Raw genomic sequence first — 14928 nt, 5'->3', positions numbered from 1 at the left:
GGGATAGGGAGGGAGGGAGGGAAGAGAGGGAAGGAATGAAAGAAATGGGGTGCATATACACGATAGAATATGATGGAATACTACGGAATACTATGCAGCCATAAGAATGAACGAAATCATGTCCTTTGCAGCAACATGGATAAAGCTGGAGGCCATTATCCTAAGCGACCTAAAAAGAACAGAAAACCAAATACTGCATGTTCTCACTTATAAGTGGGAGCTAAACATTGAGTACACATGGACACAAAGATGGGAACAACAAACGCTGGGGATCGCTAGGCCAGGGAGGGATGGAGGGGACTCTGGGCTGAAGAACCTCTTGGTGGGTATTATGCTTACTGCCTGGGTGACGGGATCGTTGGGACCACAAGCTTCAGCGTCGCACAATTTACCCATGTAACAATTTACCCATGTAACAAACCTGTACCCTTTAATCTATAATAATAGTTGAAATAAAAGGTGGGGGAGAGAGAGAGAACAGGAGGCCCTTTTAGCCCCAGCAGCCTGGCCCAGATGAAGGAGCGACATTAAGGGCACCGCAGGACACTGTGAGGAAACAATCCGTTCGTTCCTTAATTCAGCCGCTTCCTTATTCTAGAAGGGCAGGTTCAGTGCCAGGGGCTGGGGTGGGGTCAGCGGAGCCCGCTAGTAAAGTCAAGGCCCACGCAGCTGCGGACTCAGACCCGGGCCCAGGGCCCTGGCCACAGCGTGAAGAGGGGATGGTGTGGCCGCTCCCACCTCTGCCCTGACAGGAAGTTTCTGGAGCCCCGGGACAGGGCGGCGAGAGGGCGCCGAAGAGGCAAAAGGGGACACGCGGGTCTGCGGCGGGCGCTCCTCTAAGCGTCCCTGGACTCCCGAATACGGCACTGGAGGTGCGCAGCCCCGGCCCTAGCGCGCTCCCGGCACACAGCAGGCGCGCGGCCCTAGCCCCGGCGCGCTCCCGGCACACAGTAGGCGCGCGGCGCGGGCGGGTGGCCGGAAGGGGGCGCCTGCGGGCGGTATCCGGGGGCGGAGCCGACGCGGCCGGCGGGGCGGACGGGTGCGGGCCGCGCGTGGCGGCGGCGATGGGCGAGGGCGGGCTGCCCCCGGCCTTCCAGCTGCTGCTGCGCGCGTGTGACCAGGGCGACACGGAGACGGCGCGGCGGCTGCTGGAGCCGGGGGCGGCGGAGCCAGCCGAGCACGGCGCAGAGCCGGAGGCGGGCGCGGAGCCGGCGGGGGCCGAGGTGGCCGGGCCCGGGGCCGCAGCGGCGGGGGCAGTCGGGGCTCCGGTGCCCGTGGACTGCTCGGACGAGGCGGGCAACACCGCACTGCAGTTCGCCGCGGCCGGGGGCCACGAACCGCTGGTGCGCTTCCTGCTGCGCCGCGGTGCCTCGGTCAACAGCCGCAACCACTACGGCTGGAGCGCGCTCATGCAGGCGGCCAGGTGAGGCGGCGGGGCCCGGGGGCCCGGGACCAGAGTGGTGCCCGGCGCTGGCCCGAGACGCGATCCCCGGCGGCCGGATGCCCCGGGAGGTGAAGAGTTAAGGACTCCTTAGAGTTGGAATGGTAAACTTTGAGTAGTCTTTTGTAAACTTTGAGCATAGACGTGGAAACTCTTTTGAATTAACATAAAATCAGATTCTTAGAAATTTTGGCCTTTCAGAATAGAATCTGGAGACAGCGAATAGAATTGTAGAGACTTAGAACCTTAGAGATTTAATTCATTTCTTATTGCAGTAAGAGTTTCCTCAGAAGCCCTGCCTTCCCTTCCTGGCTTGGCGTTGAGGGTGCTGCGAGACCCAGGCGGAGTCCCCACCCAGGGCATTGGTGGGCAGGCCAGGCAAAGGAACGAGCTTGACCGGAAAGGTTTGAGTAGCTGTGGGGCAAGTGACCCATTTTGGAGACGTGGGGGAAGGTTTCTGGTAGAAATGATGTTTATATCCACGTGGAGACCTGCAGATACCTGAGAATTAGCCAGGACATTACAAGTGGGATGTGGGAAGGCATGATGGGAGGCCCATGCAAAGGCTTGGGTGCACGAGCTGGTAGGACTGGTAGAATGATGTACTAGTCCTCCCTGGAGAGAAGGCAGATGCCAGGGAGTTGGGGGAGTGTGGGAGCTGAGAAAAGCTAGCTATCCTAGGGTGCTAGGGAGTCATGGAAGGTTCTAGGCAGAGTGAGTGACAGGATGAGAGTTACGTTTTGGAAAAATTACTTTCCTTGAAGTGTGAGAATAGATTAGATACTCTAGGGTAAGCTAGAGTCAAAAAGGCTGGTTAGGTGGTTTGCTGCAGTCTGAGTGAGAGGTGATGGTGGCCTAGACCAGAATGGAGACAGCGGAGGGAGGGCACCCAGATGAATTTGTGATATATTCAGAGAGTAGATCAGCAGGAGTTGACGACTGGCCCTTGGGGAGGGGTTAAGAGAGACAGCAAGGATGGCATCTAGAGATCTGGCTTCTGTGAAGCCTGCCATGATATCTCCCTGTTCTCTGGTCCCTCCGCAGCAGAAAGGCCTCTGTGGTAGCATCCATCACACCATGTTAATGCTGATTGGCTTCCTCAGTACCCAAACCTGGCCACACATCAGAATCACCGGGATGCTTGTCTAAGTGCAGATTCCTGAGTTCCTTTTCTGGAGATTGTGATTTAGAAGGCCCAGGGCAGTGAGGGGAGTAAGAGACAGGGACTCTGTGTGAGAAGAGGCTCCCCAGTGATTCTCTTGTAGGTAGGTTTGGGAGCCACTGATGTGTTATGTGTGTCTCATCTCTGCAATCCACCAAGTGCGTGCAGAGGGGCCCTAGTGAGCCCCCTGAGGAATTTACTGAGTGAGGTTTGTGACTACAGCACTGACATGCCTCAGAGTGTCTCAGAGACCCCTGATCATCAGTTTTAACCAAGTTCTGCAGGATAGTCTTGAGCCTGGGTATTTTAAAATGTGCTGTTCCTCCGTTGGTGTGACACCGACTCTATATTCAGGTAGCATCTCTGCCTGTGTTGAGTTGTGCTCCAGCTTTCTGCTGCGTAATTCATAACAAAAGGTCAAGTTGAGGAGTAGTATATATGGAAGACTTCCAGAAGGATGTACAGTGTGTCTGTCCCTCACATCGGGGTAGGCAAATGAATGGCCCATGTGCTGACACCTTCCAGCCTTGTGCTCTTCTTCCTTGGATCTGGATACGCCCCCAGAATCCTGCTCAAAACCACACCCCTGGCAGCCACCACGCTGGGTCTGAGCGAGCATCTATTTATCGTCCCAGCTCTCTGTGTGGATCAGGCTAGACTTTTAGACACCCTGTGCCTTTGGTCTTTTGTGGGTGTTTTAGTATTAGAAATGGTGACCTTAGTGTTTTTTCCCATTCTTTTTTTTTTTTTTTTTTTTGAGACGGAGTCTCGCTCTGTCACCAGGCTGGAGTGCAGTGGCGTAATCTCGACTCACTGCAACCTCCGCCTCCTGGGTTCAAGCGATTCTCCTGCCTCAGCCTCCAGAGTAGCTGGGATTACAGGCACGTGCCACCACGCCCAGCTACTTTTTGTATATTTAGTAGAGACGGGGTTTCACTATGTTGGCCAGGCTGGTCTCAATCTCCTGATTTCGTGAAACGCCCACCTCAGCCTCCCAAAGTGCTGCGATTACAGGCGTGAGCCACCGCGCTGGGGCATGTTTTTTCCTGTTCTTAAAATAATAGGTAACCTTTGGCCAGGTGCGGTGGCTCACGCCTGTAATCCCAGCACTTTGGGAGGCCAAGGCGGGCAGATCAGGAGGTCAGGAGATCGAGACCAGCCTGGCCAACATAGTGAAACCCCGTCTCTACTAAAAATACAAAAATTAGCTGGGTGTGGTGGCACAGGCATGGTAGCACGCACGTGTAGTCCCAGCTACTCAGGAGGCTGAGGCAGGAGAATCGCTTGAACCCGGGAGGCGGAGGTTGCAGTGAGCTGAGATCGTGCCACTGCACTCCAGCCTGGCGACAGAGCGAGACTCCATCTCAAAAAAACAAAACAAAACAAAAAACAAGTAACCTTTATTGAGCACTGACTTTCTGTCAAGCACTGTGCTAAGCGCTTTAAGTGAATTAACTCATTCAATCCATACAAAACCTTAGGAAGGAGGTACTATTGTCATCCTCATTTCATAAATGAGGAATTGAGGAACAGAGAAGTTAAATAACTTGCTCAAGTCACATAGCTACCAAGTGAGCGAGTCAGATTCACGCCTAGGGAGGTGGCTCCAGAGCCTGTGCTCCCAGCCATGAGTCCTGTAACTGATAGTTTCCCTCTTGGTGTTGGTGCCTGGAAGCGGCTTGCCAAATTTGCCAGAGACTTCTCTCCAAGGGACAGGGTTGCATAGTGTTTACCTTCCTTCCCTACCCTTCATTTCCTGCCTGCCAGTGGGGCAGAGCTGGACTCGCAGTCCAGTGCTTTGAGAGGGGAAAATATGTGCCAGCTCTTTAAACACAGGTGTTAATTGCTGAAATTCATCAGTAATCACAGCACCTGTTCAGAAAGCCCCTAGCATGCCCATCTCCGGTAGTTACCTATTAGAAACTTAGCATCCACAACATTATCTCAGCCTTGCTTGGATCCTTTTATATTTTCAGCATAGTTGAGTGCTCTCTTAGGCTACTCACTAATTCAGAAAACATTCCAAATTTCACTATTTCTGCTCTAATTCGCCCCTTTTCTTCCTCCTTAAAAGTTGGTTATACTGGAGCTTCGATTTTGAGTCCAGGTGCAACTTTTGACTCTATCACGTTCAAATTGAGAGGCTTTAGATTAATTGCTTTCCACTGTAATCTTCAGTTTCCTAATCTGTGAGTTTATCTCGGGGTTTATTAAGATCAAATGAGATAAAAATGTGACGCACCTTGTAATCTGCTGTTAGGGATTATGCTAGATTTTATCTCATGCTCGATAACTAAATAGTGTAATCTTTTAGAAATCTCTACTACAGTGGAGGTTACACCAGTTCTTCAGTGATTTCCACTGCTCGCCTCTGGACCTTCCTCTATGTGGTTATGCCATTTATGCATTCATTTACTCAGCTTGTTTGACAAAATTTACTGAGCTCCGATGTGGATCAGCCACTATGGTAGGGGCTGGGGAAACAATATGCGTGGAACCCTGTCCTGTCCTTGGAGAGCCTGCCACTGAATAGGAGAGACAATTAGGGAAAGAGCGCTCACGTGCAGCCAGAGGCGAGCCCGTGGAATTAGGTGCTCAGAAGAGGGGCACTGACCTAGCCTGGTGAGGGGTGGTCTGGAAGCTGCTCAGAGTGGGTGAGATCTGACTCCTGAAGCAGGACACGGTGGGGGGTGTGCTGAGTAGATGAGGACAGGAGAGTCCTCTGGTGGGGTCAGGATGGTGAAGGTGTGGGGAAGGCGGGAAGGTGTGGTTTGGGAGCAGGAGGAAGTGAGGTTAGCAAAGCAGTCAGGTCTTCGGCAGTCAGAAGCTGGGGAGTGACAGATTTGGGTTTGGAGAATATCATTTGGGAGTCGCATGGAGGATGGGCAGGAGGGAACGAGACTGGAGGCGGGGAGACATTGGGGTGCAGCTTTCTGCATTGAGTTGGTTTCAGTTTGCCTTGTCCTTTTCCGCTCTGGGAGTGGAGGTCAAGAGGCCCAGCCCCCTGCAGCTGATGGAGCTGTGTCACCAGGCTCTTGCTCCGCGGCTGAGGAGCCCCATGCTGTTCAGGTTCACATCCCAGAAGGTATTCAGCCAGAGCCTCAGACAGAGTTCAGCCCTGGCCCGGCCGCCAGCCGCCAGGAGGAGGGAGGTCTTGGGTTTAGATGAGGTGCAAAACTGGCTCCCGGGAAGGAGGGCTGAGCATCGAGAAACCCAGAAAGCTGCTTCACAGATGCAGACATGACAGTGGCTTTGTGGTCTCGAAAACCTGGAGTAGACAGCCCCTGTCTTGTCATTGTTTTCTTGTTAGTCCAGGGCCGCTTCCAGCTTGGAGATACACAGCTCCGAGCCCACCAGAGACACCACAAAACAGAACTTTTCTGCCCTCTGGTGTTAAAAGAAGGAAGAGATTTTGCTGGGAAGAGGTACCTGTTTTCCTTCTCCTGGTATTAGGAAGTTGGTGGGTGCAGATCTTTCTCTTCAGGGTCCCAGCAGTGACTTCATTGAGGAAGATCTGGCCTAGGCTGGATCCTCAGCCGCCTGCAACAAACATTCCTGCCAGCAGGTGGCAGCAGGCCTCCAGGCCGCAATGCCCAGCCTATCTACTGACCACAACCTTGCCACACCTCTTGGCATGGGGTGTGTGCTTTTGGGGATGGGGAGGGTAGAAATGAATCAGACATGGGCTCTGCCTGTGGGGAAATTAGAGCACAGGCAGAGAGACAGATTCCCAGGCTATAAAGCAGAATAAAATCGACTGTCTGAAATGTAGGAGGCAGCATGGTGTAAGAGAAAAAGCAAGGGCAGCAGCATTCACACAGACCTGTCCTGACCCTGATGCCGCCCCTTACCAGCCGGGTAACCCTTGGCACGTTGAATAACGTAAGATGAACAATTATAATACCTAACAATCGCTAACATTGATGTGATGTTTCCTGTGCCCAGGCACAGAGCCAGGTGCTTTACATGTAACTCATTTAATCCCCAACAACCCTTGAAGTACGTACAGTTATATCCCCATTTTGCAGATCAGGAAATGAAGGCACAAAGAAATCAAAGTTATTCCTAAAGGTCATGCAGCTGGTGGTGGGGAGAGCTGGATTTGAACCCAGGCAGGGCAGCTGCTCACCTTCATGATGATGCATCTGCATCCATGTGGCTGGCACAGTGCCTGGCACCAGAATAAGACCTCTTATCATGAGCAGCTGTCAGGACTAATAAGTCATGCCAATTAAGGATGACATAAGCTGGCCCCCGAGTGCTGTGTGTTCAGTGTCACTAATTCTCCATCTTCCTGGCAGATTTGGGCATGTGAGTGTGGCACACCTCCTGTTGGATCACGGGGCTGATGTCAATGCCCAGAACCGGCTGGGGGCCAGTGTGCTCACTGTGGCTTCTCGGGGCGGCCACCTGGGTGTGGTGAAGCTGCTCCTGGAAGCCGGTGCCTTTGTGGACCATCACCACCCTTCAGGCGAGCAACTGGGGTTGGGCGGCAGCAGGGATGAGCCCTTGGACATCACGGCCCTGATGGCTGCCATCCAGCACGGGCACGAGGCCGTGGTGCGTCTACTGATGGAGTGGGGCGCGGACCCCAACCACACAGCCCGGACCGTGGGCTGGAGCCCGCTGATGCTGGCCGCACTCACTGGGCGGCTTGGAGTGGCCCAGCAGCTGGTGGAGAAGGGCGCCAACCCTGACCACCTCAGCGTGCTGGAGAAGACCGCCTTCGAGGTTGCACTGGACTGCAAGCACAGGGACCTTGTAGACTACCTGGACCCGCTGACCACCGTCAGGCCCAAAACAGGTCAGGCTGCATGCCCCCCGTGGCTTCACAGAGGACCCCAAATTGTGTTTATGTGGCTTAAGCTGAGGATTGCTCTACTGGAAGGACACGCAGAACTCAGAGTCCAGCCCTGCAGACCACTGAGACTGAGGAAGTGGTGTGCTTAAGTATCGGGGGGATTGCCTGTGACATGCAGGTTCTGGGCCCACTCTCTGCAGAGTGATTTGGTAGCCCTGGGCAAGAGCCTGGAAGCCTCTATAACAAGGCTGCTCTCCCCAAGCACGTCATTCTGATGCAGGTGGTTCTGGGGTCCTTCTAGAACAAGGTTTGGCAAACTTTTTCTGTAAAAGGCCAAATAGACTGTATGGACCATACAGTCTCTGTTAAAACTACAGTAGTCACTTCTGCTAGAGTGAAAGCAGCCTTACATATGTAATGAGTAAATGAATGGGTGTGGCTATGCATATAATATGTAAATGAGTCAGGTATGGCTAGGTTCCAATAAATTATAACTACAAAAACAAGCAGTGGGACATATTTGAGCCATGGGCTATAGTTTGCCAGCCCTTGCTCTACAATAGTGTGCCTGACCTCCTCTGCCCTGATCATTTCTCAAACACTAGTTCATGTAAAATTGATGAAAATTAGTTTTTTTAAAAACATCTAGCAGTGCATCTTTTTTTTTTTTTTTTTTTTTTTTACTTCTTGCCATCTCTCTGGCATGTAAAGAGTTGTCTAAACAATCCTTAGCAAATCTGCCGTAGGACATACCACGTTTCAAAACCTTTAATGCACGGTTTGCAATAGGATCACAACACACAGCCTTGGTACCCTCTGTCTATGTAAAAGGCCTGACTTCGATGGCAGGACTCACAGCCAGGGAGTAACAGTAGGTGGGCTGCAGTGTATATAAGCATCTAGCTCTGAGAGGTCAAGCACTGAAGAAAGTAGCTTCAGGCACATTGGCTAAAAAGACCTGAAAGTGTTAAGTTTGTTACCATTGAAAGAATATAGAATAGCCCCATCAATCAAGAGATGCTGAAAATTTGGTAAATGCTTATTAGAAATACACTCTCCAAAAAAAAAAAAAAGAAATACAGCATCCAATCAGAACAAGTCTGAAATAAACATGTTTTAAAAGCCTGTAATGACAGAGAGGTGGCAAAAATGAAGAGGATGCTCAAATGAAAAGGAAAAAGAAGTTTAGGAAGAACTACCTGAAGCCAAGAGACCTCTTACTTTGTCCAGGTGGGAAACTGAGGCCCAGAGAGGGAAGAAAGCTGGTCAAAGGTCACACACCCATTGGAAGCTGAGTGAGTGACACTCAGGAGGTGAGGATTCCATGGGAAGAGCACCTAGAGGTGATTCTCCCACCTGCAGCTCCTGCATGGGCTCTAGAAGCTGGTTTAACACATGACTCTTCTGAGCCTTTGCCTCATCTGTGAAATGGACACAATGACAACTACTACGGGGTGGTGGTGAGCAGAAGGCAGGTTATCCTCTGGCGTGTGAGATACTCAGCCCAGTAGAGTGTTAGGGACTCATAAAGGCTTGCTGTTAGAAATTACGGCCCCAGTCTCCTAGGACAGGGTTTTGTTTTGTTTTTGTTTTTGACACAAGGCCATTGCTCTCCTTTAAAGGTTTGGGTTGTTTGTGGCGGGGATGGGGAAAGGATCTGCCCTTCCCAGGCCCTGCCGTGCCCAGCACACCTGCCATGCTGAATCTCCCCTCACCCTCGCAGGGACCCTCTGAGGAGGGTATTCCCCCATTTTGCAGGGGAGGGAATTCAGGCTCAGAAGTGAACACTCCATAACTTGCACCTGCCCTTGCCTGCCGAGCTGTGGCTCTTCTGTTGTGCATGCGTTCTCCTTCCCAGGTTTCCTTAGCCTCTGCATCTTGAATCTTCACGGAGTGCCCTCGGGCTTAGCTTCTGACAGGCCTCATTTTAGGGGTTGTCCTGGCATCATGGGATGGTGATGCCCTCATTTCCCCAAGATGCAGTGGCTCAGACACATTGGTGGATGTGGCCAAGGTCACTGTCTACTTGGTTCGATGCTGGCTGTGCCCCTGCTGGCCAAGGGACCTTGAACCAGCTGCCTCAGTTCACCAAGCTCCCATTTCCTTCTCCACAAATGGGTGCTGGAGTGATACCTGCCTCAGGGCTGCTGTGGGGTTCATGTGAGATCATGCCTGGCCCAGAGGGAGCACATGGGAAGTGGATTACCCCATAGTGTTGTCGGCGTTATTTGACAGGAGCGAACTTTGGGTCTTCCAGCAGGATCGGGTCATGTTCCCATTGAGCAGACCTGGTCTGAGGCTCAGTTCTCCCACTCTGTACCTGGGTGGTCTTGGTCATCTTAATTAGCCCTGCAGGACTACAGTGTCTTTTTTCATAAAATAGTCATAATAAAGGCACTTTTCTTGGGAGATTTTTGTGAGGAATAGTAAGATCAGGCCTGTAAAATTTTCATCGCAGTGCCCTGGCACATAGACGACATCCAATAAATGGAAACTATTATGTTTTGATTGATGATACATTCATTCCGATACTTTACAAAGACGTACTGAGGCCTGCTATGTATCAGGCATCTTTCTAGGCACTTTGGATACATCAATGAACAAATGAGATCCAAATCCCTGACCTTGAGGACCTTGGCCTCGATAAGGGGAGACAGGAAGTCAGTAGGAAATAAGCATATTAAATATATAGTAGGATAGATGGTAAGTGCCACAGGGTTAAAAAAAAAAAAAAGGGCAGTGTAAAGAGGTTGGGTGTGGCAAAGCTGGGACAATGCAGGCTGCTGTGTCAAATGGAGTGGTTGGGCAACCTTGAGAAGGTGGGACTGCAGCAGACATGCAGGACCTGAGGGAGTGTGTTGGCCCTGGGGGATCCCTGGGAAGAGCCCCAGGTAGGGTGCAGGCTGTGCTATTGATAATGACAGATTATGAAATAAATAATAGGAGCCCCAGCTCTTACTGTGCAGTGCCCGGAAATCCAGCCCCCACCAAGGCCTTGGAGGTCCCCTGGTCTCTGCCTTTCATTAGCAGCAGGACAGGGTACTTTTGATGCTGTAACTGTCATTGCGACACCTCTGACTCCCCACTGAGGTTGTGGTGTGGAGTTGGAGCTGATTTCTTTTCCTTGGGTTGGGGCAGGGTCCCTGGGACTGCTTGGATATAGACGAAGAAAACTGAAGCCCAAAGCGAGGAAGGGACCTGCCCAGAGTCACTGGGTGTCAGGACACAGCTGCCCCTGCCTCTTGGGGCCAGGCTCTGCTGTCAGTGATTAACTTGTGTCAGATGGTTGCTTAGCAGCCAACACTAAGACCAGGTGACACTCTTTTCTGTGAAAAGGTCTTGGCATGAGAAGACCCCACCCCACAGCAAAGTTGGTTCTTGAATACTTGAAAGAACATGACATTTTTTTTTTAAAAGTCAGGTGCAGAATTGTTTCTTGATAGTATTTCACAGGCAAAATTGATATACTGTGTCCCATGGCAGTGTCCGTACTTCCCATGAAGAATTCTGGGATTCTGGCCGGGTGTGGTGGCTCACGCCTGTAATCCCGGCACTTTGGGAGGCGGAGGTGGGTGAATCACGAGGTCAGGAGTTCGAGACCAACCTGGCCAAGATGATGAAACCCCATCTCTACTAAAAATACAAAAATTAGCCAGGTGCGGTGGCGGGTGCCTGTAATCCCAGCTGTTCTGGAAGCAGAGGCAGGAGAATCGCTTGAACCCGGGAGGCAGAGGTTGCAGTGAGCCTAGATCTCACCACTGCCCTCTAGCCTGGGAGACACAGCAAGACTCCATCTCAAAAAAAAAAAAAAAAAAAGAATTCTGGAGTTCTGGCCTGGAGCAGTGGCTCACACCTGCAATCCCAGCAGTTTGGGAGGCCAAGGCGGGCAGATCACTTGAGGTCAGGAGTTTGAGACCAGCCTGGCCAACATGGCAAAACCCTGTCTCTACTAAAAATACAAAAATTAGCTGGGTGTGGTGGCGTGTGCCTGTCATCCCAGCTACTCGGGAGGCTGAGGCACAAGAGTCACTTGAACCCAGGAGGCAGAGGTTGCAGTGAGCCAAGATCACGCCACTGCACTCCAGCCTGGGTGACAGAGCAAGACTCCATCTCAAAAAAAGAATTCTGGGGTTTACCTTGCTGGTTGTTAAAGAAAGTAATTGCTCTTTGAATGGCGCCTTAACATTATCATTTGATCCCTGCAACAGCCAGGTGAGAGGGATGCTATCCCCACATTTGTGATGAAGAGGCAGCTTACTCTAAAAATGTGCGCTGAAATTCACATGCACTGACTCCACACTCTGTGCTCCTTGCCCTGGGCTGCAGCTTCCTCCCAGTTACTCAAGAGGGCTCATTTGGACCTGAGTCAGCCCAGAGTCACAAGTGCCCTCTGGCAGCTGCTCCATACCCTAGGATCAATTAAAGGCTGCAGAAGGCCTGCCTTCAGCCCCCCAGCAAGCAGACTGGCCATGAGGATGCCTGCTCTGACAGGAATGGGGTACCTGCTGGCCCAAGCTTGGAGGAAGGTGTGGGATGAGCATGTGAGGGAGGGGCTAACATCTGGCGGCTGCAGCAAGGCTCAGCTGTGCAGGTAGGCATGGGGTCTGGCCCCAGCCTAGCAGCTGGGCTTCAGGGTACAGCATGAAGATGCCCAGTTGGGCAGCGGCTTTTGGCCAGCTGTGTCTGCAGGTTTGGAGGAGGGAGCATGTTCTGATTGCTTCTTACATGGGAGGGAAAGAAAATATGAGCATTGGCTCTTCTGTTGGCTGTGGCTGTGAACTTCCTTAGAGCTCAGCTGCTCGATATCTCAGGGGTCCTCTGATTTGGAATTATGATTGTACATTTAGTTTTTAGAAGAAAAAAATTTTTTAAACAATGTCCATAGGAATCCAGGATTTTCTAAGACCCCAAGACTTTTCAGTATATCTAAGAAAGGATATGCCAACGTTTGTTTTGCCTAAAAATGATTGCTTTATTTGCATGAGATTAGGGCCGTGATCTGCTGCTCATTCGTGTTTTGTTGGCAAGATCTGTCTCTGAAGTGTTTTCAGATGTTCTTGGGTAATAAACCTTCCAGAAGAGCTGCTGGATTTGTCCATTACGTAGGTCTCCAATTAGATTGCTTTTGAGAATTAGATGCTTTTTAAAGCCAGGCTGTGTTGTTACACCCTTGTGACTTTTCTGTTATATTAAACCTTTCCGTGGTTAACTTTAAAAATCTTTGTTTACCCAGATGAGGAGAAAAGGCGACCTGATATTTTCCATGCATTGAAAATGGGTAAGCGCTTTAGAAAATCTTTTTGGATATTTAAGAATACAGGGCTACATTCTCCCAACCTAATATTTGTAGTCCTTTGCAGGGCCACCCAGGGTATTTGAGAAAGAAACAGGCATTTTGGTGTTTGGTGTTTGGAAGTTCAGATCCTGGAGGCCAGTATTTATTGTAGAGCTCTACACATAGACTCCAGATGGCCTCCGGCCCCACTCCAGCCAAACACTGTCTAGCTATGCCCTAGCTCTTCCTGCATCTGAAATGCCTCTCTGCATACCCACTCCAGTCTCTTTGTGACAAAGAGGCATTTAGCCTAAAATTTTCTCTCTTGATATAGACCCTGCTTCCAGGAAGCCCTTCCCGATCCTCACCCCGCAGCGAGACCTGAACTCTCCTTCTGTCTTCTTCTGTCTCCTTCATCTGTTCTCTGAAGACACTAACAACACTTCTGTCTTTTGGTAACACTTCTGCCCATTCGCGTGTTTGTCTCTGTCTCACCTAGACTGAGGCATTTGAGAGTCGGGGCTATCTCTGACCCCCTCTTAGTATCCCCTATGATGCCCAGCAGCCCACTGCAGAGGCAGAGCAGGGCCAGCAAGTGTTTGTTACATGAACCACAGGAGAAATCAGCCTATGGTACCAGGCCCACAGATCACCCGGACTCCTGCTTGTGTTTGCAGGAAACTTCCAGCTGGTCAAAGAGATTGCCGATGAAGACCCCAGCCACGTGAACTTGGTCAATGGGGACGGGGCGACGCCACTGATGCTAGCAGCTGTTACGGGGCAGCTGGCTCTGGTGCAGCTGCTGGTGGAGAGGCACGCGGATGTTGACAAGCAGGACAGCGTGCATGGCTGGACGGCCCTCATGCAGGCAACCTACCATGGGTCAGTGCCAGCTCCACGCCCTCAGCGACAAGGCCACACAGATGCTCTGGCCTGAGATGGAGGTTCCCAATGGGCTCTTCTGGTCCTGAGATGCTGCATACAAACCCCAGGACTATGACGACATTGAGGCATGCAAAAAAAAAAAGCGGCACAGGCTCATTTTATTCCCACCCTTCTGTGTCCAGATTTCCTGTTCCCCCATCGCAGAATTTCACAGTGGCCCTGAAAAACCATGCAGCAGGAGCATTTTATGCAGAGAGATAAGGTTCTCTAGGTTGGTTTCAGTTGAACACAGTGACTGATTCATTGGAGTTTTCACATTGAGATATAGTGACCTCCTTGAGTAGCTCCTGTATGAAGTAAACATTGGTTATTCATACCATTGTCGTCTTGTGATGATTGATGGTGAGATGTGTCCTACCCCTCTCCTTTTGAATAGGCTTCAGTGTTTACAGGGTGCTTATGAACTCCTTATGTGATCATCCCAGCAGAATGGGCTGTCATCCTCCTGGAGGCCTCGTCTTTGGGGTGGGCATCTTGTAGCTGCTAAGTGATCTGACTCCCAGTTAGAGGTTCTTTCCTTGCCCTCTTTTAGGTGATCAGATCACTTTCCTGTGTCATCTGAAAACAGTTTGTTTTCTTATTCGATGAGTCTTGAATTCCAAGACGAAATTTTATTTCAGACACCTTGGTCTGTAGGAGACTTTCCCAGTGGAGATGTCCTGATTTAGGGTGGAAGAAGTGGAGTCTCCATGGGGTCAGTGATTTTTGGGCAGAGCCCTTGGTTTTGTCTCCTCTCCCCTCCCCCTCCCCTCCCCTCCCCTTCCTTTCCCTTCCCTTCCTTTCCCTTCCCTTCTCTTTTCTTTTCTTTCCAACAGTATCTCACTTTGTTGCCAGACTGGAGTGCAGTAGCGTGATCATGGCTCACTGCTGCGTTGACCTCCGAGACTCAAGCATCCTCCAACCTCAGTCTCTCAAGTAGCTGGAACTACAGACTTGCACCACCACACCTAGCTAATTTTTAAACAAAATTTTTAGTAGAGACAGGGCCCCCCATGTTGCCCAGGCTGGTCTCAAATTCCTGGGCTCAAGTGATCCTCCTGCCTTGGCTTCCCAAAGTGATGGGATTACGGGTGTGAGCCACCGCATCTAGCCTCAGTCTTCATTTTGTTCCTGGAAGGAACACTTAGACTTTGATTTAAATCATGTTCCTGCTTGACCTGCCCACGTGCTAGGGAATGAGAGAATGTGAGACTGTTTGCCCTTCCATGTCCTTCTTAAATGCTCAGAGACCTTTGTAGTTAATGTTGGTTTTGTTGCCCAGGAGCAAAGCCATGCTTTTCCTTTCAGTGAACGTAACTCTAGTA

The 14928-nt window shown here is 51.0% G+C and overlaps 1 protein-coding gene across 8 annotated transcripts in view; it reads left to right on the top strand.

Annotated features, from left to right (window-relative positions):
- The first annotated feature begins 1000 nt into the window (after nucleotides 1-1000).
- Nucleotides 1001-14928, top strand: part of ANKS6 (ankyrin repeat and sterile alpha motif domain containing 6) — a 64734-nt gene continuing 50806 nt past the window's right edge. For 5 of the 8 annotated variants that reach the window (XR_008668223.2, XM_031014558.3, XM_031014557.3 and 2 more), the window contains exons 1-4: nucleotides 1016-1423; nucleotides 6905-7407; nucleotides 12638-12682; nucleotides 13357-13561. Coding sequence is in view for 7 of the 8 variants with exons in the window: in XM_031014558.3 (XP_030870418.3) it covers nucleotides 1065-1423; nucleotides 6905-7407; nucleotides 12638-12682; nucleotides 13357-13561 (1112 nt within the window). In the remaining variant the exon portion in view is untranslated. Of the gene's footprint in view, nucleotides 1424-3910; nucleotides 6029-6904; nucleotides 7408-12637; nucleotides 12683-13356; nucleotides 13562-14928 lie in introns of those variants that run through there. The other 3 variants (XM_019033676.4, XM_063696612.1, XM_063696613.1) reach the window with 3 other exon arrangements.

The sequence above is a fragment of the Gorilla gorilla genome, chromosome 13 (assembly GCF_029281585.2).
Source record: "Gorilla gorilla gorilla isolate KB3781 chromosome 13, NHGRI_mGorGor1-v2.1_pri, whole genome shotgun sequence".
Lineage (NCBI taxonomy): Eukaryota > Metazoa > Chordata > Mammalia > Primates > Hominidae > Gorilla > Gorilla gorilla.
Note: the sequence above shows the minus strand (reverse complement) of the source record. Positions and strands in the feature narration are given on the sequence as shown.